General features: G+C 37.9%; 2 protein-coding genes across 3 annotated transcripts; one reads left to right on the forward strand and one right to left on the reverse strand.

The window, feature by feature from the left end:
* Positions 1-187: 187 nt before the first annotated feature.
* LOC145560500 (proline iminopeptidase-like) lies at positions 188-23,113 on the forward strand. 2 transcript variants are annotated; one of them, XM_081621757.1, is made up of 11 exons: positions 188-315; positions 688-893; positions 18,521-18,619; positions 18,708-18,818; positions 18,894-18,956; positions 19,058-19,151; positions 20,844-20,941; positions 21,281-21,382; positions 21,612-21,725; positions 22,104-22,178; positions 22,852-23,113. In XM_081621757.1, exons 2-11 carry the CDS (start codon positions 750-752, stop codon positions 22,948-22,950), a joined length of 999 nt encoding a protein of 332 aa, XP_081477883.1. In that variant the 5' UTR covers positions 188-315; positions 688-749; the 3' UTR covers positions 22,951-23,113. The 2 variants fall into 2 exon arrangements, with proteins under 2 accessions (XP_081477883.1, XP_081477882.1); XM_081621756.1 differs by lacking the exon at positions 188-315 and adding an exon at positions 352-542.
* Positions 23,114-23,258: 145 nt separating this feature from the next.
* Positions 23,259-26,499, reverse strand: LOC145560502 (uncharacterized). The gene is made up of 10 exons (XM_081621758.1): positions 26,320-26,499; positions 26,034-26,098; positions 25,874-25,935; positions 24,704-25,750; positions 24,549-24,600; positions 24,313-24,453; positions 24,141-24,224; positions 24,005-24,055; positions 23,776-23,888; positions 23,259-23,682 (listed from the first exon to the last, which is right to left on the reverse strand). Exons 1-10 carry the CDS (start codon positions 26,468-26,470, stop codon positions 23,454-23,456), a joined length of 1,995 nt encoding a protein of 664 aa, XP_081477884.1. The 5' UTR covers positions 26,471-26,499; the 3' UTR covers positions 23,259-23,453.
* Positions 26,500-26,785: the final 286 nt, after the last annotated feature.

Below are 26,785 nucleotides of genomic sequence, written 5' to 3' on the forward strand. Positions count from 1 at the left end.
AGTGGGCCAACAAGCCAAAAGCCAATAAAAAAAGCTACTCTTATTAGCTTTTGGCTTTTGGCGGAAAATCTAGCTTAAAAGCCAACAAAAAAGTCAACTACCAAACATATTTTTTTGACTGTTTGACCAAACTTAAAAGCCAAAAGCCAAAAGATAGGCAAAAAGTCAATTGCCAAACAACCCCTAAAGTCACCAAATTGGAGAAAAATGATTTATTTTGTGTATAAACCCCAAAAGTACAGGGACAAAAAAACAAAAAGAAGGAAGATTTACAATCCGAGCAAGACGAATTATTGTTACACTCCATTGCTTAAGGTAATTTCTGTTTTCTAGCCAATGTCTGTAATTTGATTGAATATTTACCATGGCATATCACTTGATTGTGAAATTCTAGTATTAGATGATGATAATAACGATGATGTTAGGAACAAAGTTCAGTCTTTTCTTGAAAAGTTTGCCTCCCACTTCAATTCATCCTCTTGTTTCTTTTTCTCCTTTACCCATCTTTTCTATCTCCTCCCAACATCGATTTTGTTCATCAGGTCTTCTTTCTGTCTTCAATTTCAGTTTTTGATTGTTAATTTCGATCTGGGTACTTGTAATTTGCTCCTAATTGAATTGGGTATTCGTAAAATTTCATGATTTAATTTTTTTTTAATTTTATTTTTAATGTTTATATGGGTGTAGAACGAAGAAAGCTAAGACTGCAAGTGAGAAATTGTGTTCCTAGCATTGAGCAACAGTTAATTATGGCGTTGGAGAGCAAGGAAGAAGATTCATGTGAAGTGAATAGGAATCTGTATCCTCCAATTGAGCCTTATAGTTCTGGGTTCTTGAAGGTTTCAGATATTCACACCCTTTATTGGGAGCAATCTGGGAATCCAAATGGGCATGTGAGTTTATTATTATTGATGCTAATTAGTTGCTAATCTGCTCATTTTGGTGTTTAATTATGCAATTTAAGGGTAAAGGTTGCTGCTTTATGTTTCTTCTTAATGTGCATTTTACTGTAAGTGGACATAGTGGTGTTGTTAGCTCCTTTTGCAGTGTTTGTGGGAAGTACATGTTAGTATTCGTGATCGATCAATCTCACGCACACGAACAAAAAATTGCTAGTGTTTGTGTCACACCAATTGCAACCTCCAATGTCCAATCCATTGTTTGGGAATACTAAGTTTACTTGATGCTATTCGAACCTTGATTCAACTTAGGGTTAGACAGTCATCAGTGAACATATTTTCATTTAAGAAAAATTTCTGAAGAAATGAGTTAAATTATCTTAAGAGGTTGGTGGGGATATTCTTCCGATAGGTTGAGCTAAAAATAGCTAACTTTGGACTCTTTACATGCCACACTACTATATGAATTTTTTTTGTAAGAAATGAGTAGGATGAGAGCTAATTTATGAAAATTGAGAATTGTAATCTATTTCTTATATCAGATGTATTAAAAGAAGATGAACAATGGACATGAGATCATATAAAATTTGGTTTAATTAATGTGACTACATCTAGTGACTGAATGACAAATCTCGATGTGCAAGAGAGCGATGCTATAGACTTTACGTTAATGGGTATAGTGGATGGTCAGATGGGTGGAAACTCTAGGAAGTTAAGAGAGGCGAGCGATTTGGCTATAATGACGGTGTGAAGGTAAAGTGAATTGTTTGAACCGCCTAAATTGCCTCTTGAGGTGTCGTGGGGTCTATGGGATGAACCCTAACCACTTTTTTTCCCAAGTCCGAAAAAGTCCAAAATTGTAAAAAAAAATGAAGAGTAAAATACACGAAATAAGACCAATTTTGGAGGTTTTGGGACCGGTGTCGAAAAATCTTTGAATCGTAAGGGATGCAACTCTGGGTCATATAATATTATTTGAAGCGTTATATAACCACTATTCGGTCATATAAATGTCTATGGTGGCCTTGAGTTAGTTATGGGAGGCAAGCGCGTAAATGGCTAAAATGACGGTTTGAAGGTAAATTGAATGATTTCAACTACCTAAATGGCCTCCCGAGGAGTCGTGGGGTCCAGAGGAAGATCCCCAACCACTTTTTTCCCGGATCCGAAAAATCCAAAATTGTCAAAAGAAAATGAAGACTACAGTACATGAAATCGAACCAAGTTTGGAGATTTTGGGACTCGTGTCGAAAATTCTCTAAATTGTTGGGAATGCAATTCGGGGTCATATAATATTATTAGAAACCATATATGACCACTAGTCGCCGTAGTCAGTCATATAAAGATTTGTGATGGCCTTAAGTTAATTAAGAGAGACGAGCGAGTAAATGGCTAGAATGGTTATTTGAAGGTAAATTAAATGATTTCAACCACCTAAATAACCTCCGGGTGTTGTGGGGTCCATGGAAAGAACTCCAACCACTTTTTTTCCCTTTGTCCAAAAAAGTCCAATTTGTAAAAAAAATAAAAATGAAGACTATAATACACAAAATTGAACTAATTCTGAAGGTTTTGGGATCGGTGTCAAAAAATCTCTAAATTGTAGGGGATGTAACTCGAGTTATTATATTATTTGGAACCATTTATGACTAGTAGTCGGTCATATAAAGGTTTGTGGGAGCCTTGACTTAATTATGGGATACGAGCGTGTAAATGGCTAAAATGGCAATTCGAAGGTAAAGTGAATGGTTCCAACTACCTATATGGCCTCCAAGGTGTCATGGGGTCCATGGGAAAAACCTTAACCACTTTTTCCCCCCGGTGCTATAAAAGTCCAAAATTGTAAAAAAAAATGAACATTAGTATACGAAATCGGACCAATTTATCCTTAAAACTTTCAATTTACCGGTTCACAACTTGCACCGATTTCGTGAACTCAAACGTACCACGGACATCTACGACAACATTTAATGGTCATATATGGTTCCAAACGACATTATATGACCATGAGATGTATCCCCTAGGGCCTCAAGGATTTTCACCACCGGGATTCGTGACCTCTGAAATTCCTTAAAAGCGTGGATAATTTAATTTTGGAATTTTTTGACCTTTTTTCGCAAAAATTGCTGAGATGTATCCTCTGGTAGTCCAATTAGGTGGGTGGAACCATCCAATTTGCCTTAAAACGGTCAATTTACAAGTTTAGAACTTGCATCGATTTCGTGAATTCAAGCCTACCACGGACATTTATGACAACATATAATGGTCATATATGGTTTCAAACGGCATTATATGAGCCTCAGATGTATCCCCTAGGGTCTCAAGACTTTTTACCACCGGGTCCCGTAACCTCCGAAATTCTTCAAAAAGCGTGGATAAGAGCCTTCAATTTTTGAATTTTTTTAACCGTTTCGCCTGGAAATAAAAACTGCCGAGATGTATATTACGGTCCCAAATACCATCCGGAAGTCCAATTAGGTGGGTGGAACCATTCAATTTGCCTTAGTACAATCAATTTACTATTTCACAACTTGCACCGATTTCGTGAACTCAAACGTACCACGGACATTTACGACAACATTTAATAGTCATATATGGTTCCAAACGACATTATATGACCATGAGATGTACCCCCTAGGGCCTCGAGACTTTTCGCCACGGGGCTTCGTGTCCTCCGAAATTCCTCAAAAGTGTGGATAATAGACTTCGATTTTGGAATTTTTTGACCTTTTTTGTCTCGGAAGTAAAATTGCCAAGAAGTTAACCATGGTTCCTAATACCCTACGGTAGTACAATTAGGTGGATAGAACCATCCAAATTGACTTAAAGCTGTCAATTTACCCGTTCACAACTTGCATCGATTTCGTGAGCTCAAGCCTACCACGGATATTTAGGACAACAAATAATGGTCATATATAGTTTCAAACAGCATAATATGACCCGGACATATATTCCCTAGGGCCTCAAGACCTTTCGCCACCGAGCCCGTAACCTCGAAATTCCTAAAAAAACGTGGATAATAGCCTTCAATTTTGGAATTTTTTTGACCTTTTTTCGCCCGAATATAAAAATTGCCGAAAAGTTTACCATGCTCCCTAATACCCTCCGGGAGTCCAATTAGGTGGGTGGAACCATCCAATTTGCCTTAAAACGGTTAATTTACCCGTTCACTACTAGCACCGATTTCGTGAACTCAAGCCTACCACGGACATCTACGACAACATATAATGGTCATATATGGTTCCAAACGGCATTATATAACCCAGAGATTTATTCCCTAGGGTCTCAAGAATTTTCGCCACCGGGCGTCGTGACCTCCGAAATTCCTTAAAAGCGTGGATACTAGCCTTCAATTATGGAATTTTTTGACCTTTTTTCGCCCGGAAATAAAAATTGCTGAGATGTTTAGCAGGGTAACGTAGTCAAAATAGGTGGGTGGAACCATCCAATTTGCCTTAAAACAGTCAATTTACAAGTTTAGAACTAGCATTGATTTCGTGAATTCAAGCCTACCACGGACATTTATGACAACATATAATGGTCATATATGGTTCCAAACGGCATTATATGAGCCTTAGATGTATCCACTAGGGTCTCAAGACTTTTTATCACCGGGTCCCGAAACCTCCGAAATTCCTCAAAAAGCGTGGATAATAGCCTTCAATTTTTGAATTTTTTTAACCTTTTTCGCCTGGAAATAAAAATTGCCGAGATGTATATTACGGTCCCAAATACCATCCGGAAGTCCAATTAGGTGGGTGGAACCATTTAATTTGCCTTAAAACAATCAATTTACTATTTCACAACTTGCACCGATTTCATGAAGTCAAACATACCACGGACATTTACGACAACATTTAATGGTCATATATGGTTCCAAACGACATTATATGACCATGAGATGTACCCCTAGGGCCTCGAGACTTTTCGCTGCAAGGCTTCGTGTCCTCCGAAATTCCTGAAGAGTGTGGATAATAGACTTCGATTTTGGAATTTTTTGACCTTTTTTCTCTCGAAAGTAAAATTGCCAAGAAGTTAACCATGGTTCCTAATACCCTACGATAGTACAATTAGGTGGATAGAACCATCCAAATTGCCTTAAAGCTGTCAATTTACCCGTTCACAACTTGCATCGATTTTGTGAACTCAAGCCTACCACGGATATTTAGGACAACAAATAATGGTCATATATAAATCCAAGCAGCATAATATGACCCGGAGATATATTCCCTAGGGCCACAAGACCTTTCGCCACCGGGCCCGTAACCTCGAAATTCCTAAAAAAACGTGGATAATAGCCTTCAATTTTGGAATTTTTTTGACCTTTTTTTCGCCCGGAAATAAAAATTGCCGAAAAGTTTACCATTCTCCCTAATATCCTATGGGAGTCCAATTAGTTGGGTGGAACCATCCAATTTGCCTTAAAACGGTCAATTTACCCGTTCACTACTTGCACTGATTTCGTGAACTCAAGCCTACCACGGACCTCTACGACAACATATCATGGTATTATATGATTCCAAACGACATTATATGACCCCGAGATTTATTCCCTAGGGTCTCAAGAATTTTCGCCACCGGGCGTCGTGACCTCTGAAATTCCTTAAAAGCGTGGATAATAGCCTTCAATTTTGGAATTTTTTGACCTTGTTTCGCCCGGAAATAAAAATTGCTGAGATGTTTAGCATGCTCCCAAATACTCTATGGTAGTCCAATTAGGTGGGTGGAACCATCCGATTTGCCTTAAAACGGTCAATTTACAAGTTTAGAACTTGCATCGATTTCTTGAATTTAAGCCTATCACGGACATTTAAGACAACATTTAATGGTCATATATGGTTCCAAACGGCAATATATGAGCCTCAGATGTATCCCCTAGGGTCTCAAGACTTTTTACCATCGGGTCCCGTAACCTTTGAAATTCCTCAAAAAGCGTGGATAATAGCCTTCAATTTTTGAATTTTTTAACCTTTTTTGCCTGGAAATAAAAATTGGCGAGATGTATTTTACGGTCCTAAGTACCATCGGGAAGTCCAATTAGGTGGGTGGAACCTTTCAATTTGCCTTAAAACAATCAATTTACTATTTCACAACTTGCACCGATTTCGTGAACTCAAACGTACCACTGACATTTACGACAACATTTAATGGTCATATATGGTTCCAAACGACATTATATGACCATGAGATGTATTCTCTAGGGCCTCGAGACTTTTCGCCACGGGGCTTCGTGTCCTCCGAAATTCCTCAAAAGTGTGGATAATAGATATCGATTTTGGAATTTTTTGACCTTTTTTCTCTTGAAAATAAAATTGCCAAGAAGTTAACCATGGTTCCTAATACCCTACGGTAGTACAATTAGATGGATGAAACCATCAAATTTGCCTTAAAGCTGTCAATTTACCCGTTCACAACTTGCATCGATTGCGTGAACTCAAGTCTACCACGGATATTTAGGACAATAAATAATGGTCATATATAGTTCCAAACAACATAATATGACCCGGAGATATATTCCCTAGGGCCTCAAGACCTTTCGCTACCGCGCCCGTAAGCTCGAAATTCCTAAAAAAACGTGGATAATAGCCTTTAATTTTGGAATTTTTTGACCTTTTTTCGCCCGGAAATAAAAATTGCCGAAATATTTACCATGCTCCCTAATACCCTCCGGGAGTCCAATTAGGTGGGTGGAACCATCCAATTTGCCTTAAAACGGTCAATTTACCCGTTAACTACTTGCACCGATTTCGTGAACTCAAGCCTACCACAGACATCTACAACAACATATAATCGTCATATATAGTTCCAAACGACATTATATGACCCTGAGATTTATTCCCAGGGTCTCAAGAATTTTCGCCACTAGGCGTCGTGACCTCCGAAATTCCTTAAAAGCGTTGATAAATTGTCTTCAATTTTGGAATTTTTTGACATTGTTTCGCTCGGAAATAAAAATTGCTGAGATGTTTAGCATGCTCCCAAATACCCTCTGGTAGTCCAATTAGGTGGGTGGAACCATCCGATTTGCCTTAAAACGGTCAATTTACAAGTTTAGAACTTGCATCGATTTCGTGAATTCAAGCCTACCACGGACATTTATGACAACTATAATGGTCATATATGGTTCCAAACGACATTATATGAGCCTCATATGTATCCCCTAGCGTCTCAAGACTTTTTACCACCGGTTCCCGTAACCTCCGAAATTCTTCAAAAGGCGTGGATAATAGCCTTCAATTTTTGAATTTTTTTAACCTTTTTCGCCTGGAAATAAAAACTGCCGAGATGTATATTACGGTCCCAAGTACTATCCGGAAGTCTAATTAGGTGGGTGGAACCTTTCAATTTGCCTTAAAACTATTAATTTACTATTTCACAACTTGCACCGAATTCGTGAACTCAAACGCACCACGGACATTTACGACAACATTTAATGGTCATATAGGTTCCAATCGACATTATATGATCATGAGATGTACCCCCTATGGCCTCGAGACTTTTCGCCACGGTGCTTCGTGTCCTCCGAAATTCTTCAAAAATGTGGAGAGTAGACTTCGATTTTGGAATTTTTTGACCTTTTTTCTCTCGGAAATAAAATTGCAAAGACGTTAACCATGGTTCCTAATACCCTACGGTAGTACAATTAGGTGGATAGAACCATCCAATTTGCCTTAAAACTGTCAATTTACCTGCTCATTACTTGCACCGATTTCGGGAACTCAAGCCTACCACGGACATCTACGACAACATATAATGGTCATTTATGGTTCCAAACGGCATTATATGACCCTGAGATTTATTCCCTAGGTTCTCAAGAATTTTCGCCACCGGGCGTCGTGACCTCCGAAATTTCATAAAAGCATGGATAATATCCTTTAATTTTGAAATTTTATGACCTTTTTTCGCCTGGAAATAAAAATTGCTGAGTTGTTTAGCATGCTCCCAAATACCCTCTGGTAGTCCAATTAGGTGGGTGGAACCATCCGATTTGCCTTAAAACGAACAATTTTCAAGTTTTGAACTTGCATCGATTTTGTGAATTCAAGCCTACCACGGACATTTATGACAACATATAATGGTCATATATGGTTCCAAACGACATTATACGAGCCTCAAATGTATCCCCTAGGGTCTCAAGACTTTTTACCACCGGGTCCCATAACCTCCGAAATTTTTCAAAAAGCGTGGATAATAGCCTTCAATTTTTGAATTTTTTTAACCTCTTTCGCCTGGAAATAAAAATTGCCGAGATGTATATTACGGTCCCAAATACCATCCGGAAGTTCAATTAGGTGGGTGGAACCATTCAATTTGCCTTAAAACAATCAATTTCCTATTTCACAACTTGCACCAATTTCGTGAACTCAAACGTACCACGGACATTTACGACAACATATAATGGTCATTTATGGTTCCAAACGACATTATATGATCATGAGATGTACCCCCTAGGGTCTCAAGACTTTTTACCACCGGGTTCCGTAACTTCTGAAATTCCTCAAAAAGTGTGGATAATAAACTTCGATTTTGGAATTTTTTGACCTTTTTTCTCTCGGAAATAAAATTGCCAAGACGTTAACCATGGTTCCTAATACCCTACGGTAGTAGAATTAGGTAGATAGAACCATCCAATTTGCCTTAAAGCTATCAATTTACCCGTTCACAACTTGCATCGATTTCGTGAACTCAAGCCTACCACGTATATTTAGGACAACAAATAATGGTCATATATAGTTCCAAACAGCATAATATGACCCGGAGATATATTCCCTATGGCCTCAAGACCTTTCGCCACCGGGCCTGTAACCTCGAAATTCCTAAAAAACGGTGATAAAAGCCTTCAATTTTGGAATTTTTTGACGTTTTTTTGCGCGGAAATAAAAATTGCCGAAAACTTTACCATGCTCCCTAATACCCTGCGAGAGTCCAATTAGGTGGGTGGAACCATCCAATTTGCCTTGAAACGGTCAATTTACCCGTTCACTACTTGCACCGATTTCGTGAACTCAAGCCTACCCCGGACATCTACGTCAACATATAATGGTCATATATGGTTTCAAACGGCATTATATGACCCAGAGATTTATTCTCTATGGTCTCAAGAATTTTCGCCATTGGGCGTCGTGACCTCTGAAATTCCTTAAAAGCGTGGATAATAGCCTTCAATTTTGGAATTTTTTGACCTTGTTTCGCCCGGAAATAAAAATTGCTGAGATGTTTAGCATGCTCCCAAATACCCTATGGTAGTCCAATTAGGTGGGTGGAACCATCCGATTTGCCTTAAAACGGTCAATTTACAAGTTTAGAACTTGCATCGATTTCTTGAATTTAAGCCTACCACGGACATTTATGACAACATATAATGGTCATATATGGTTCCAAACGGCATTATATGAGCCTCATATGTATCCCCTAGGGTCTCTAGACTTTTTACCACCGGGTCCTGTAACCTCCGAAATTCCTCAAAAAGCGTGGATAATAGCCTTCAATTTTTGAATTTTTTTAACCTTTTTCGCCTAGAAATAAAAAATGGCAAGATGTATATTACGGTCCCAAGTACCATCGGGAACTCCAATTAGCTGAGTGGAACCTTTCAATTTGCCTTAAAACAATAAATTTACTATTTCACAACTTGCACCGAGTTCGTGAACTCAAACGTACCACGGACATTTACGACAACATTTTATAGTCATATATGGTTCCAAACGACATTATATGACCATGAGATGTATCCCCTAGGGCCTCGAGACTTTTTCGCCACAGGGCTTCGTGTCCTCCGAAATTTCTCAAAAGTGTGGATAATAGACTTCGATTTTGGAATTTTTAGACCTATTTTCTCTCGGAAATAAAATTGCCAAGAAGTTAACCATGGTTCCTAATTTCCTACAGGAGTACAATTAGGTGGATAGAACCATCCAATTTGCCTTAAAGCTATCAATTTACCCGTTCACAACTTGCACCGATTTCGTGAACTCAAGCCTACCACGGATATTTAGGACAACAAATAATGGTCATATATAGTTCCAAATAGCATAATATGACCCGAAGATATATTCCCTAGGCCCTCAAGACTTTTCGCCACTAGGCCCGTAACCTCGAAATTCCTAAAAAAACGTGGATAATAGCCTTCAATTTTGGAATATTTTGACCTTTTTTCCCCCGGAAATAAAAATTGCCGAAAAGTTTACCATGCTCCCTAATATCCTCCAGGAGTCCAATCAGGTGGGTGGAACCATCCAATTTGCTTTAAAATGGTCAATTTACCCGTTCACTACTTGCACCGATTTCGTGAACTCAAGTCTACCACGGACATCTACGACAACATATAATGGTCATATATGGTTCCAAACGACCATTATATGACCATGAGATGTATCCCCTAGGGCCTCAAGGATTTTCGCCACCGGGATTCGTGACCTCTGAAATTCCTTAAAAGCGTGGATAATAGCCTTTAATTTTGGAATTTTTTGACCTTTTATCGCCCGGAAATAAAAATTGCTGAGATGTTTAGCATGCAACCAAATACCCTCTGATAGTCCAATTAGGTGGGTGAAACCATCCAATTTGCCTTAAAACGGTCAATTTACAAGTTTATAACTTGCATCGATTTCGTGAATTCAAGCCCACCACGGACATTTATGACAACATATAATGGTCATATATGGTTCCAAACGTCATTATATGAGCCTTAGATGTATCCGTTAGGGTCTCAAGACTTTTTGACACCGGGTCCCGTAACCTCCGAAATTCCTCAAAAAGCGTGGATAATAGCCTTCAATTTTTGAATTTTTTTAACCGTTTTCGCCTGGAAATAAAAACTGTCAAGATGTATATTACAGTCCTATGTACCAACCGGAAGTCCAAATAGGTGGGTGGAACCATTTAATTTGCCTTAAAACAATCAATTTACTATTTCACAACTTGCACCGATTTTGTGAACTCAAACGTACCACGGACATTTACGACAACATATAATGGTCATATATGGTTCCAAACGACATTATATGATCATGAGATGTACCCCCTAGGGTCTCAAGACTTTTTACCACCGGGTCCCGTAACTTCTGAAATTCCTCAAAAAGTGTGGATAATAGACTTCGATTTTGGAATTTTTTGACCTTTTTTCTCTCCGAAATAAAATTGCCAAGACGTTAACCATGGTTCCTAATACCCTACGGTAGTACAATTAGGTGGATAGAACCATCCAATTTGCTTTAAAGCTATCAATTTACCCGTTCACAACTTTCATCGATTTCGTGAACTCAAGCCTACCACGGATATTTAGGACAACAAATAATGGTCATATATAGTTCCAAACAGCATAATATGACACGGAGATATATTCCCTAGGGCCTCAAGACCTTTCGCCACCGGGCCCGTAACCTCGAAATTCCTAAATAACGTGGATAAAAGCCTTCAATTTTGGAATTTTTTGACCTTTTTTCGCCCAGAAAAAAAAAATGCCGAAAACTTTACCATGCTCCCTAATATCCTCCGGGAGTCAATTAGGTGGGTGGAACCATCCAATTTGCCTTAAAACGGTCAATTTAACCGTTCATTACTTGCACCGATTTCGTGAACTCAAGCCTACCACGGACATCTACGAAAACATATAATGGTCATATATGGTTCCAAACGGCATTTTATGACCCTGAGATTTATTCCCTAGGGTCTCAAGAATTTTCGCCACCGGGCGTCGTGACCTCTGAAATTTCTTAAAAGCGTGGATAATAGTCTTTAATTTTTGAATTTTTTGACCTTTTTTCGCCTGGAAATAAAACGGCTGAGATGTTTAGCATGCTCCCAAAAACCCTCTAGTAGTCCAATTTGGTGGGTGGAACCATCCGATTTTCCTTAAAACGGTCAATTTACATGTTTAGAACTTGCATCGATTTCGTGAATTCAAGCCTACCATGGACATTTATGACAACATATAATGGTCATATATGGTTCCAAACGTCATTATATGAGCCTCAGATGTATCCCCTAGGGTCTCAAGACTTTTTACCACCGGGTCCCGTAACCTCCGAAATTCCTCTAAAAGCGTGTATAATAGCCTCCAATTTTTGAATTTTTTTAATCTTTTTCGCCTGGAAATAAAAACTGCCGAGATGTATATTACGGTCCCAAGTACCATCCGGAAGTCCATTTAGGTGGGTGGAACCATTTAATTTGCCGTAAAACAATCAATTTACTATTTCACAACTTGCACAGATTTCGTGAACTCAAACGTACCACGGACATTTACGACAACATTTAATGGTCATATATGGTTCCAAACGACATTATATGACCATGAGATGTACCCCTTAGGGCCTCGAGCTTTTCGCCACGAGACTTCGTGTCCTCTGAAATTCCTCAAATGTGTGGATAATAACCTTTAATTTTTGAATTTTTTTAACCTTTTTCGACTGGAAATAAAAACTGCCGAGATGTATATTACGGTCCCAAGTACCATCCGAAAGTCCAATTAGGTGGGTGGAACCATTTAATTTGCCTTAAAACAATCAATTTACTATTTCACAACTTGCACCGATTTCCTGAACTTAAACGTACCACGGACATTTACGACAACATTTAATGGTCATATATGGTTCTAAACGACATTATATGACCATGAGATGTATCCCCTAGGGCCTCGAGACTTTTTCGCCACGGGGCTTCGTGTCCTCCGAAATTTCTCAAAAGTGTGGATAATAGACTTCGATTTTGGAATTTTTAGACCTATTTTCTCTCGGAAATAAAATTGCCAAGAAGTTAACCATGGTTCCTAATATCCCACGGGAGTACAATTAGGTGGATAGAACCATCCAATTTGCCTTAAAGCTATCAATTTACCCGTTCACAACTTGCACCGATTTCGTGAACTCAAGCCTACCACGGATATTTAGGACAACAAATAATGGTCATATATAGTTCCAAATAGCATAATATGACCCGAAGATATATTCCCTAGGCCCTCAAGACTTTTCGCCACAAGGCCCGTAACCTCGAAATTCCTAAAAAAACGTGGATAATAGCCTTCAATTTTGGAATATTTTGAACTTTTTTCTCCCGGAAATAAAAATTGCCGAAAAGTTTACCATGCTCCCTAATACCCTCCGGAAGTCCAATCAGGTGGGTGGAACCATCCAATTTGCTTTAAAATGGTCAATTTACCCGTTCACTACTTGCACCGATTTCGTGAACTCAAGTCTACCACGGACATCTCCGACAACATATAATGGTCATATATGGTTCCAAACGACCATTATATGACCATGAGATGTATCCCCTAGGGCCTCGAGGATTTTCGCCACCGGGATTCGTGACCTCTGAAATTCCTTAAAAGCGTGGATAATAGCCTTTAATTTTGGAATTTTTTGACCTTTTTTCGCCCGGAAATAAAAATTGCTGAGATGTTTAGCATGCTCCCAAATACCCTCTGATAGTCCAATTAGGTGGGTGAAACCATCCAATTTGCCTTAAAACGGTCAATTTACAAGTTTAGAACTTGCATCGATTTCGTGAATTCAAGCCTACCACGGACATTTATGACAACATATAATGGTCATATATGGTTCCAAACGTCATTATATGAGCCTCAGATGTATCCCTTAGGGTCTCAAGACTTTTTAACACCGGGTCCCGTAACCTCCGAAATTCCTCAAAAAGCGTGGATAATAGCCTTCAATTTTTGAATTTATTTAACTTTTTTCGCCTGGAAATAAAAACTGTCGAGATGTATATTACGGTCCCAAGTACTATCCGGAAGTCTAATTAGGTGGGTGGAACCTTTCAATTTGCCTTAAAACTATTAATTTACTATTTCACAACTTGCACCGAATTCGTGAACTCAAACGCACCACGGACATTTACGACAATATTTAATGGTCATATATGGTTCCAAACGACATTATATGATCATGAGATGTACCCCCTAGGGCCTCGAGACTTTGAGCCACGGTGCTTCGTGTCCTCTGAAATTGTTCAAAAGTGTGGATAGCAGACTTCGATTTTGTAATTTTTTGACCTTTTTTCTCTCGGAAATAAAATTGCCAAGACGTTAACCATGGTTCCTAATACCCTACGGTAGTACAATTAGGTGGATAGAACCATCCAATTTGCCTTAAAGCTGTCAATTTACCTGTTCACAACTTGTACCGATTTCGTGCACTCAAGCCTACCACAGATATTTAGGACAATAAATAATGGTTATATATAGTTCCAAACAGCATAATATGACCGGGAGATATATTCCCTAGGGGCTCAAGACTTTTCGCCACCAGACCGTAACCTCGAAATTCTTAAAAAAACGTGGATAATAGCCTTCAATTTTGGAATTTTTGTCCTTTTTTCACCTTGAAATAAAAATTGGCGAAAAGTTTACCATGCTCCGTAATACCCTCCAGGAGTCCAATTAGGTGTGTAGAGCCATCCAATTTTCCTTAAAACGGTCAATTTACCCGTTCACTACTTGCACCGATTTCGTGAACTCAAGCCTACCACGGACATCTACGAAAACATATAATAGTCATATATGGTTCCAAACGGCATTATATGACCCTGAGATTTATTCTCTAGGGTCTCAAGAATTTTCGCCACCGGGCGTCGTGACCTCCGAAATTCCTTAATACCCTCCGGTATTTTGGAAATTTTTTTACCTTTTTTCGCCTGGAAATAAAAATTGTTGTGATGCGTAGCATGCTCCCTAATACCCTCCGGTAGTCCAATTAGCTGGGTGGAACCATCTGATTTGCATTAAAACCGTCAATTTACAAGTTTAGAACTTGCATCGATTTCGTGAATTCAAGCCTACCACGGACATTTATGACAACATATAATGGTCATATATGGTTCCAAACGGCATTATATGAGCCTCAGATGTATCCCCTAGGGTCTCAAGACTTTTTACCACCTGGTCCCGTAATCTCCGAAATTCCTCAAAAAGCGTGGATAATAGCCTTCAATTTTTGAATTTTTTTAACCTTTTTCGCCTGGAAATAAAAACTGCATAGATGTATATTACGGTCCCATGTACCATCCGGAAGTCCAATTAGGTGGGTGGAACCATTTAATTTGCCTTAAAACAATCAATTTACTATTTCACAACTTGCACCGATTTCTAAACTCAAACGTACCACGGACATTTACGACAACATTTAATGGTCATATATGGTTCCAAACGACATTATATGATCATGAGATGTATCCCCTAGGGCCTCGAGACTTTTCGCCACGGGGCTTCGTGTCCTCCGAAATTCCTCAAAAGTGTGGATAATAGACTTCGATTTTGGAATTTTTAGACCTTTTTTTCTCTCGGAAATAAAATTGCCAAGAAGTTAACCATGGTTCCTAATACCTTACAGGAGTACAATTAGGTGGATAGAACCATCCAATTTGCCTTAAATCTGTCAATTTACCCGTTCACAACTTGCACTGATTTCGTGAATTCAAGCCTACCACGGACATTTATGACAACATATAATGGTCATATATGGTTCCAAACGGCATTATATGAGCCTCAGATGTATCCCCTAGGGTCTCAAGACTTTGCACCACCGGGTCCCATAACCTCCGAAATTCCTCAAAAAGCTTGGATAATAGCCTTCAATTTTTGAATTTTTTAACCTTTTTCGCCTGGAAATAAAAATTGCTGAGATGTATATTACGGTCCCAAATACCCTCCAGAGGTCCAATTAGGTGGGTGGAACCATTCAATTTGCCTTAAAACGATCAAATTACTAGTTCACAACTTGCACTGATTTCGTGAACTCAAACGTACCACGGACATTTATGACAACATTTAATGGTCATATATGGTTTCAAAAGACATTATATGACCATGAGATGTATCCCCTAGGGCCTTGAGACTTTTTGCCATCGGGCTTCGTGTTCTCCGAAATTTCTATAAAGTGTGGATAATAGCCTTTAATTTTGGAATTTTTTTACCTTTTTCCGCCCTGAAATAAAAATTGCCGAAATGTTTAGCATGCTCCCAAATACCTTATGGTAGTCCAATTAGGTGGGTGGAACCATCCAATTTGCCTTAAAACGGTCAATTTACAAGTTTAGAACTTGTATCGATTTCGTGAACTCAAGCCTAGCACGGACATTTATGACAACATATAATGGTCATATATTGTTCCAAACAGCATTATATGAGCCTCAGAAGTATCCCCTAGGGTCTCAAGACTTTTTACCACTAGGTCTCGTAATCTGAAATTCCTCAAAAAGCGTGGATAACAGCCTTCAATTTTTGAATTCTTTAACCTTTTTCGCCTGGAAATAAAATTTGCCGAGATGTATGTTACAGTCCCAAGTACCACCCAGAAGTCCAATTAGGTGAGTGGAACCATTCAATTTGCCTTAAAACAATCAATTTACCGGTTCACAACTTGCACCGATTTCGTGAACTCAAACGTACCACGGACATTTACGACAACATTTAATGGTCATGTATGGTTTTTAAACGACATTATATGACCTTGAGCTGTATCCCCTAGGGCCTTAAGACTTTTCGCCACCGGGCTTCGTGCCCTCCGAAATTCCTCAAAAGTGTGGATAATAGCCTTTAATTTTAGAATTTTTTTTACCTTTTTTCGCCCATAAATAAAAATTGCTGAGATGTTTAGCATGGTCCCAAATACCCTCTGGTAGTCCAATTAGGTGGGTGGAACCATTCGATTTGCCTTAAAACGGTCAATTTACAAGTTTAGAACTTGCATCGATTTCGTGAACTCAAGCCTACCACGGACATTTATGACAACATATAATGGTCATATATGGTTCCAAAAGGCATTATATGAGCCTCAGATGTATCCCCTAGGGTCTCAAGACTTTTCACCACCGGGTCCCGTAACCTCCGAAATTTCTCAAAAAGCTTGGATAATAGCCTTCAATTTTTGAATTTTTTAACCTTATTTGCCTGGAAATAAAAATTGCTGAGATGTATATTACGGTACCAAATACCTTCCGGAGATCCAATTAGGTGGGTGGAACCATTCAATTTGCCTTAAAACGATCAATTTACTAGTTCACAACTTGCAATGATTTCGTGAACTCAAACGTACCACGGACCTTTTTGACAACATTTAATGGTCTTATATGGTTTCAAAAGACATTATATGACCATGAGATGTATCCCCTAGGGCCTTTGAGACTTTTTGCCACCGGGATTCGTGTCCTCTGAAATTTCTCAAAAGTGTGGATAATAGATTTCGATTTTGGAATTTTTTGACCTTTTATCTATGAATTGTAGGGGATGCAACTCGGGCTCATATAATATTATTTGGATTCATATATGACCACAGGTCGGTCTTATAATGGTTTGCGGTGGCCTTAAGTTAATTATGATTTATGAGAGGCAAGCGCGTAAATGAAAATGGCAGTTTGAAGGTAAAGTGAATTGTTTCCAACCACCTAATTGGCTTCCCGAGGTGTCGTGGGGTCTATGGGAAGAACCCCAACCATTTTTTTCCGGGTTTGAAAAAATTCTAAAATTGTCAAAAAAAAATGAAGACTATATAGTACATGAAATTGGACTAATTTTTTTGGTTTTGGGACCGGTGTTGAAAATCTCGAGTTGTAGGGGATGCAACTCAGCGTCATAAAATATTATTTGGAACCATATATGACCATTGGTGGGTCATATACGGTTTGTGGTGGCCTTTTTGTTAATTATGGGAGGTGAGCGTGTAAATGGCTAAACTGGGAGTTTGAAGGTAAAGTGAATGGTTCCTACCACTTAACAGGCCTCCAAAGGTATCGTGGGGTCCATGGTGAGAACTTTAACCACTTTTTTCCCTGGCTGCAAAAGTCCGAAATTGTAAAAAAAAGAAGACTATAGTACACGAAATCATACCAATTTTGGATGTTTTGAGACCGGTGTTGAAAAATTTCTAAATTATATAATATTACTTGGAACCATATATGACCACTAGTAGGTCAGATAAAGTCCCGTGGTGGACTTGCATTAATGAAGGGGGCGTAAGTTGTAACCGGGTAAATTGACATTTTAAAGGGAAAATGGACGGTTTCTACCACCCAATTGGACTCTTGAGGTGTCTTAGGGTCTATGGGATGTTCCTTGACATGTTTCCGTTCTGGTACCAAAAAGTCGGAAATTATTCTAAAAAAGGTTATAAATCCACGCTTTTGGCCAAAACTTGGAATTTTTTTCAAAATTGAAGTGGATGCATGGGTGTCGTCCGAGGTTATATAAGTTGTTTTGGAATCATCAAAGGCCCATCAATAGGTCTACAAAGTCCTAAGAATGAGTTAAATTCGGTTATGTGGCTTTTTGGGAATTTGGTTACATTGGTAGTAAATAGCTGTAAGAGATGGTTATTTAAATAACCAACTTGGCATCCCATGGTCGTATTAAGGTCTACGTAACCCTTTATGTATATATGTTGAGGGTTCAGCTTCAATACTGTGCAATCCCAGAGTCTATCTTGTCAATATATATATTCTCTAGTTAATAAGAATATGATGGCTAAGGATACATGTTTATACAGTAAGCACAACAAATTCTTTAAAGTAGAAGAGCTTTTTGGATCTGTGTTACATTAGTTGATGAAATCCAGTTCATGCTTAACTTTAGTTCTTGCATTCATCATATTTTGAACCTCTTCTTGCAGCCAGTTGTCTTTCTTCATGGTGGTCCAGGTGGTGGAACTTCTCCAAGTAATAGAAAGTTTTTTGATCCTGAGTTTTACAGAATTATCCTCTTTGATCAGGTTAGCAGCTAAATTTGATTTGAGATACTTGTTATATTATACCTTTAGCAGTATTCTGGTAAGTATGGCCATTTTAATATATTTGCAGAGAGGTGCTGGAAAGAGCACACCTCATGCTTGTTTGGAGGAAAATACAACATGGGATCTCATAGCAGACATAGAAAAGCTTCGAGAGCACTTGGAAGTTCCTGAATGGCAGGTTGGTTTACTTATTTGGTTGAAATTCGCTATTTCTTGGTCTAACTATGTATGGTTGTATTTTTCCCTTGTGCAGGTCTTTGGTGGCTCATGGGGATCTACTCTGGCTCTTGCATACAGTCAGGCTCATCCCGACAAGGTTTCCTTGACACCCAATTTCCAGTTGTAGTGAGTCCAACTCTTTAATGAGCTTAAAATTTACCCATTATTATTGAGACAATTCATCTGATCTTATTTCAGGTCACTGGCCTGGTCCTTAGAGGGATCTTTCTCTTACGCAAAAAAGAGATTGATTGGTTCTATGAAGGGGGTGCTGCTACTATATTTCCTGATGGTATATTCCTTCGATTTTCATTAACTATCTGTAGATTACACATGTTCTTATTTGAGGCTTATCTTGACCCTTGACCTTACTGGTTTTTGCTGATTTATTGGTCCATAATACTTGCTGATGTTACTGCAATTCCTGTTTCATACTTCTTACGTCATTTGTCGTTTTGTTGGACCCTTTGGAATGGGTTGGAGTGAAGTTAAAATCCATTCCATCCATTGTATTGTTTGGTTAGCCTTTTTAACTTTTGTACCTCATACCAAGACCCCACCCCGTTGGAATCCCATACCCATCCCATCCCTCCCCTAAGATTCACAATCAATTCCATTAATGAAATGTAGAATCTTTCCAACAAACAAAACAACTTCAAACTAGTATGGGATTTAGAAACCATACCCCCCCCCCCCCCTGGTATGAGATTGCATCCCAACCCATTCCAGTTTCATAAACCAAACAGCCCCTAGAGAGTGCAATAATACCAATATTAATGGGTACCCATTTACTTCAAGGACAAAAAGATGGACTAACTATTAGAGTGATCTGGGCTCTCCAAAATTCAGAATATGATTACGTGATTGAAGAGTAAATTGTTTGTATACCTGCCTATGCAAAAATAGCATTTGTGGACATTGGGATAGCATCAAGCCCTTTACATTGGAACATTTTCTGGACCCTTCAAAGTTTAGAGTAGATAATGATGGGGTATATTACATGATGCCCCTATGCTTAAGCTAATTCTGTTTGATAATACTTTTGTCCAATATCATAACGCTCTTATACTCTTGCATAGATGCTGACACTGTGAATGTAACTGACACCTAGTTTAATGCAAATCTCAAATTCTTGAGCAGCTTATCACAAATCGATCTGTCTCATACAAGAACATTTTGAGAGTTTAATTATACAATTGGTCCCTCTTAATGGTCTCTTCTCTCTTGTTAAAATTTTCTGTGAAGCCTTGACAGATATAGTGCTTCAGCATATTTTAGTATCCAGAGCATTTTAAGAAAAGCAGTACACTTATGACATATCTTATTTGACTCTACAAAGGAAAATCAGTATTTTTGTTTATTACAATTTTAAACTCTTTATTTATTTATTTTTTATATAATAAATCCTGCTAAAAAGGAATATAGCATGAGTGTATACCCTATTTTGGTTCTCATTCTTATGGTTTAACTTTCTCCTAGATAGATTTTTCATTAGGGTATTACTTGTGGTCCTTGGAAAAATAGCCCAACACAGTTAAATGAATTGTTGCCTACTGTTGATCCCCAACAAATGTATGTAAAATATAGTATTTCATGTCCTTGAGGACTGCTGAGTGCTGACATTGTTTCATATTCCTCTTTGATGCTGTCAAAGAGGGAGTAGAATATGTCAGTTTTTTTCTAGATACTTTGGTGTATCATTATTATTGGAAATATGGAAATTGTCTTGTCATCTTTTATTGCAGGTATTTAATGGGTTTCAAACTAATTTTCCGTTTGCAATGTGATTTATTATGGAGCCAGAAATTTGTGATTTTTAACATACTTCTTGTTTTATGCATAGTTTCATATTCCAGGATCATTGTTTCTGCTGATGGCCTTTTTTTTTTTTTTTTTTATTTACATATATCTTGCATCATGTGTTAATGTCATTTTCTTGGGTACTTCAAATTGTTCAATGTTAGTTCACTTCTTCCATATGCAGCTTGGGAACAATTCAGAGATCTTATTCCTGAAAGTGAAAGGGGATGTTTTGTCGATGCTTACCACAAGAGGTTAAATTCAGATGATAAGGAAACACAGGTCAGGTTCGCTTGTGTTGATATGTGGTCCTATTTGTAGTGACTTGCTATGGGCCTTTTTGTTTTGTTTATTTAATTTAATTTTATAACTAAATGCATTTTAAAGATAAGTTGTATTAACTTGGGCAAAAAATTGAGGGTGGAAAGTTCTTCTTGAACACATCTCCATGATGGAAGTCTAAGGGACTCAATAATTTGTCTTACTTTTATTGGGATTAATGTTTTTGGGTCTTCCCAAAGTTTTTGTACACAGTAAAACATGGCAGGTAAACAATTTATTCTCTCCTGTAGCTTGTGGATATCTTTTACCTAAAACAATCTCTATCTTTGGTTTATGAAGCTGGCTGCTGCAAAAGCATGGACCACATGGGAGATGATGACAGCCCATCTTATTCCTAATGAAGATAACATCAAGCGAGGGGATGATGATGAATTTTCACTGGTAAGTTTGTGATGGTCGTACCTAAAAGCTCTGTGTATTAGCTTTTTTTTTGTCGGCATATAAACTTATTCTAGCTTTCCTTTTTGTACATTTGGGGTTGAGGAAGGCGTCTGCTACTGATGTCTGTATTCCTCAAGGAAAATTTGTGAATATATATATCCTTTGGGCTTTGGAAAGTGACTGTTTTGTATTGTGTGGTATAGCTACTTTAATTGGTTTTCTTTTTCAGGCATTTGCTCGTGTGGAAAATCATTATTTTAAGAATAAAGGTTTCTTTCCTTCTGATTCATTCCTGCTTGATAACATTGACAAAATAAGGCACATTAAGTGTACTATTGTGCAGGTAAACGTTCTCCCATCTCTAGGCTTTGTTCTATTTGACTGATTTTGTTTTAAACTTATATTATCTGAACTTATATTAACTTATACAAGTATTATTTGAATTTATTTTTGCTGTAGCAAAACTTATTTGTGAGCATGTCAGCACTATTTTTTGTTCATTTCAGCAAAACTTATTTGGTCTGAATTTATTTGAACTAATTTTGTCTGAAATAAGTCAAAATAAATTGAACAAATATTTGTACCGATAAATAAATATAACCTTCTGAATAGAACCGTGTTTCACATAGATTAATGGATTAAAGAAGAAGATAGAAAAATGGAAGACCTTCAGTAATAAAATGATCATGAAATTGATACTGTGCAATTGCTGTTTTTACAGGGTAGATATGACGTCGTTTGTCCAATGATGTCAGCTTGGGATCTCCACAAAGCTTGGCCAGAAGCTGACTTCAAGGTAATGCACATGTGTTCGTTTTCATAATGTTCTGCAGTCATGTGTGCCAGTCATTATTCTGCCGCTGTAGTCTAAGGAATTATATGGTAGCCAGTGAAATCTTTTAAGTCTGCCTGCCCACAGTCAAGAAGGTTCCAGCATTCCTCTGTGTTAGTCTTCCATATATCAAACTAGGACTGTTGATTTTAGCTCCCTGTAAAAGATTCATGATTCATCTCTGTTCTATAAAATAAACAAATCAGTTTTTTTTTAAAGTTGTTGAATTTGTATGCTTCCGGACACTCAATAATTTTGCTACGTTTTAAGATTTTATTATTTAGGTGGAAGTAAGGGTCAGTATGATCCTCTGTATACCATATGCCGGTAGTAGTTGTTTTGGGCTCTTCCTTGGGTATGACTCAGATTCATGATACTGTCTGTAGTCAGTTAAGAGTTTGCATATTCTAAGTCCATATTTTGCTTGCATTTCATTGCAGTCAGAGACCTGGTAAGATATAATAAAATGCATATATACAAACTCTCATATTCCTTGCTTGTTTGTAAACTAATATGTAATTTTGAAAGACAAACATCTATTTTTGTGTCATCAATATACCTTTTTATGAGATCTTGAGGTGACTGATTCCTGTTACTTTGAATGACAATCTGAATGGTATAATCTGAATTGTGGCAGGTGGTCCTTAATGCGGGTCACTCAGCCAATGAACCGGGAATATCTGCCGAACTTGTTGCTGCAAATGAGAGGCTTAAAAGGCATTTTCAAGGCAAATAGTGTAATCATGATTCATGACTATGCAAGTATTAAACTTACTAGAGTTATAGGATTTTTGCGCAACGCTTTCAATGATATGTGGATAACGTGCATGTTTTGATGTTGTGCAAGATATATATATCATTCACATCTCAATAGTTGAGACATGTGGTAATTTTATTAATCGTATAACTTGTTCTGAGGACTTTGTTCATATGAAAATTACAACTCCTGCTTCATCCTTCCACTTTTCTTTGATTTAACACAATCAAACCAAAAAAAACTTGATCAACCACATGAGAAGAACAAATGGGATAATGGTTACAACACTTACTTTCCATTAAAACCAAGAAGACACACTCTTTTATGTAAAATTGTGAAGTACAAGCACACACTTTGTTCTTTAATACAATTAGGATATTCAATGAATTAATTGAACCAAATCAGCAAAAAGAAAAAGGAATTGTTCACTCTAGAAACTTGACAAAAACAATTCACTCTAAATGTGTCAATTGTTCAAATCCTCATTTGTTTCTTGTGCAGCTTTTTGGTTTATGCAAACTCTGAAAATTTGGCTCTCTTGGGATAGTTACTGGCCTTTTCCCCTTTGTTGCTGATTTCTGAGCTTCAGAAGCTTTATTTGTTGGATCAACAGCCTCCTTTCCCTGTTTTCTTGATTCCTTTGGTCTCGATATAGTTTTAGATTTTTCAATTGCACTGCGTCCCTGAGATTTCACATGAGAACCGATTTCCCTGCAGAAAAATTACGTTCATATTCTTACTCTCGTGCTGCATTATAAAACACTTGACTGGGAAATGTTAAAGAATTGTGAGTTCTGCTCTCACCTCTGAGGTCCAATATCATGTTTCTGCAGGGTAGGATATTTGGCAACTCCAGAGCTCTTCTCCAACTTTGGCTTTAGTCCCTTTAATGTCATGTATCTGCTCTTGATTGGTTTCTGAATGGCCAATTTACATGAAAACTCTTATCAGAAATAATGTCTGCGAGAATAACCTTTTGAAAAAACACCAAGATCTGGGCTATTCAATAGCAATGAAGGGTGGTAAGACTTACAAGTTTGCCCTCATCTTTCTTGCCTCCTTTCTCTTTGTTGTCAGATACTCCCTGATGATGGGAAGAAGTGTTAGCGCCAATCCATACAGTCTAATGAGAAAATTCGATGTGCGTTAACAGGAGTGGAAACATTTACCTGTGAGTTTTCACTTGTAGTTGATGAAATTTCATGGGAATTAACTTTTCTCTCTAGGGTTGCCTCTTTCAGAATTCCTCTTTCCTGTAACAGGCAAGCAATAATGAATAATCAAAGTGGTCAACAGGAAAATTTTAAATAAATGAAATTTTGTGAATTGTTTAGTTCTCACATCAGTTCTTAGCCTAAAAGGCTTAGGGTTTGTTGGCTTGAGTTTTTTGTTCTTTAATCCCTGTGTACCACCAGTTCCTGCAGGACAGTTTTCTTTCGAATTTTTGTCCAGTTTTTGAGAGTTTTGCTTTGTTTTGACCACCTATAAGCATGAGCAACAATTTATGTTAGAGATCAACACACATATACCCCATTATACAATGGAAAAGTTAATGGGTTTGGAAATGTGATGATCACCTTGAGTTTTACAGGTGCATCGTGTTTGCTGAGATTGTTGCTGTTCAAGTTCCTGGAATTTTCGTCACGAAAATGGTTGAAGATTTAAGTGTTAAAGACCTTTTTTTCTCTATAAGTGGATTGACAAATGACTAAACCATGATGGTAGCACAAACCTGATATCAGCAGAAGTCAAAGCATTCTCTTTGTCATCGTTGTCCTCGAGTTTACTGACTACTCCTGGATTCTGATTTTCAAGATCATCTGTAATTGTATTGTCCTTCTCTTGGCTTTGTTCATCTGCTTTCGGAGCTTGAATTGCCTCAGTGTTCGCTTCTGCTGAATCTTTGTCATCTGAAACTGGACCTGCTGAATCTTTGTCATCTGAAACTGTACCTGACTGCATATCAGTCTTCTGAGTGTTCAAAGATACTGCCCCTGAACTTTCACCTGTCATAGGCCTATCCGAGGTTAATGTCCTTTCTTCTTGGGAGCTGCTATGATCTTCAGCCTTCGGCTTTACTGTTGCTGATCCCAAGTCCAAAGAGCCACACCTCGACTTGTCATCAATTTCCATATCACTAGATTCATTTCCACCCTTTTCAACTTCTAGTTGAGCAGCGCCAGCATGCTTCCTCTTATTCGCCTTGGCCTTGCTCTGGACACCTATTGGGAGTTTGGAATCAACCTCCCGTGTCTTCGCCTTGGAAGAACCCAGTACCTTTATCGAACGATCCAAGGGCAACTTTTTCTTTTCACTCGTACAATCCTTGGACGGTTTACGAGTAACATTACCCTTCTTTTGGCTATTAATTTCAAGCCTCTTCACCCCTGCACACAACTTACTTATAGGGGTATCCAGCTCCTCCGACACCTTCTTCTTTAGAACTTTCTTAGGTGAGTTGAACACCAAAGCCTTAGAAACAACCTTACTCTTTGGTAACGAAATGCTGGTTTTCATCGGGTTTCGTACACTTCGGAAGGCACTAGGCTTAGGAGAACTCCCCTTTTTCATCCTAGGAGAAGTCATATACTTAGCAGAAACATTCTTCACCCTAGCTTTAGGAGCTGAAGCAGGCTTTACATTTGCAACGACCGCCTTCGTCTTTCCTTTCTCTTCATTAAAAAGCCTTTTAGAGATTGAACAAGAAACTAATCCTAATCTTTGCAGCCTGGATTTCGAAGACTTTGGAGGCGCCGAAAATGGGCATTTCTTAGTTTCACTAAACAAAACACAGGAAAAAAGCTTCTTAATATAGAATTTCATTTTGCTATGTTGATAATAAGAATGAAACCTAATCAAGATCATTCAATTTCGCAAAAATGTTGCTTCATATGTAGGATACCTTGGAGGTTTTCGGCTTAAGGCTCGTCGAAATCGTACATTAGGACTCCTTGCAGCCATTACCTACAATGACCCAATGATGGTAACTAAGCTAACATCACAACATTCATCAAAAAAACATTACTATCTCAAGCATCAAGATTTCAACATAGAAATCTAACCCGAAGCACGAAATTCTTGTAAATGGCTTCAGAATCCATCTCCTGCATATGCTGTTGGTCACACCCTGGAACACAAATACATAATACAGGCTCATAAAATTTTTGAAGACCTCAATTTACATTCATATTTAATCATAGCACATTGCATAAAACAATAATGTATACTCTAATCGAATAAATCACAAAAATCAGCTCATAATCATAAATTCATTTTAACTCTACTATTTGAGAAACATATTTTAATTTCTGAAAAATACAGGAATTGAGGAGAAGGAGAAAGACAAACCAACTCGAGAGCAGAACCAAAAGCAATCATCAGGGGAGAAATGATTCGGAAGTGTGAAATCGACGAACTTCGGAGCTTCGATTTCTTCATAAAACTGTTCTACCTCAGCTTCTCTTTCCATGGATGATGTCAGCTGAAATTTTTCTCCCATTTTTTTGTTTATTAGCTTATCAATTAATCTCAACAACAAACTCTTAAGAAATAATTAGTTTTTGAGCGAAGCGCGATGATCGGATAAGTATAAGAGGGATTAAGGAGAGAGAATAGTGTAAGATTAGAAAGAAGAATGTAATGTTTTGAACAAACAACCTGAACAAAAGAACAACAGATCTCACTGCTGGAAAACTAGCCGTTGGAGCAGCTTATCATTTACTCAAACCTTTTTCCTTTTTTTTTTTGGGTCATAAAAGGGGTATTTTCGGTAATTTACAAAATTTAAAAGACTTAACGTTAATGGTTTTGGGCT

The sequence above is a fragment of the Chenopodium album genome, chromosome 9, assembly GCF_948465745.1.
Source record: "Chenopodium album chromosome 9, dcCheAlbu1.1, whole genome shotgun sequence".
Classification (NCBI taxonomy): Eukaryota; Viridiplantae; Streptophyta; class Magnoliopsida; order Caryophyllales; family Amaranthaceae; genus Chenopodium; species Chenopodium album.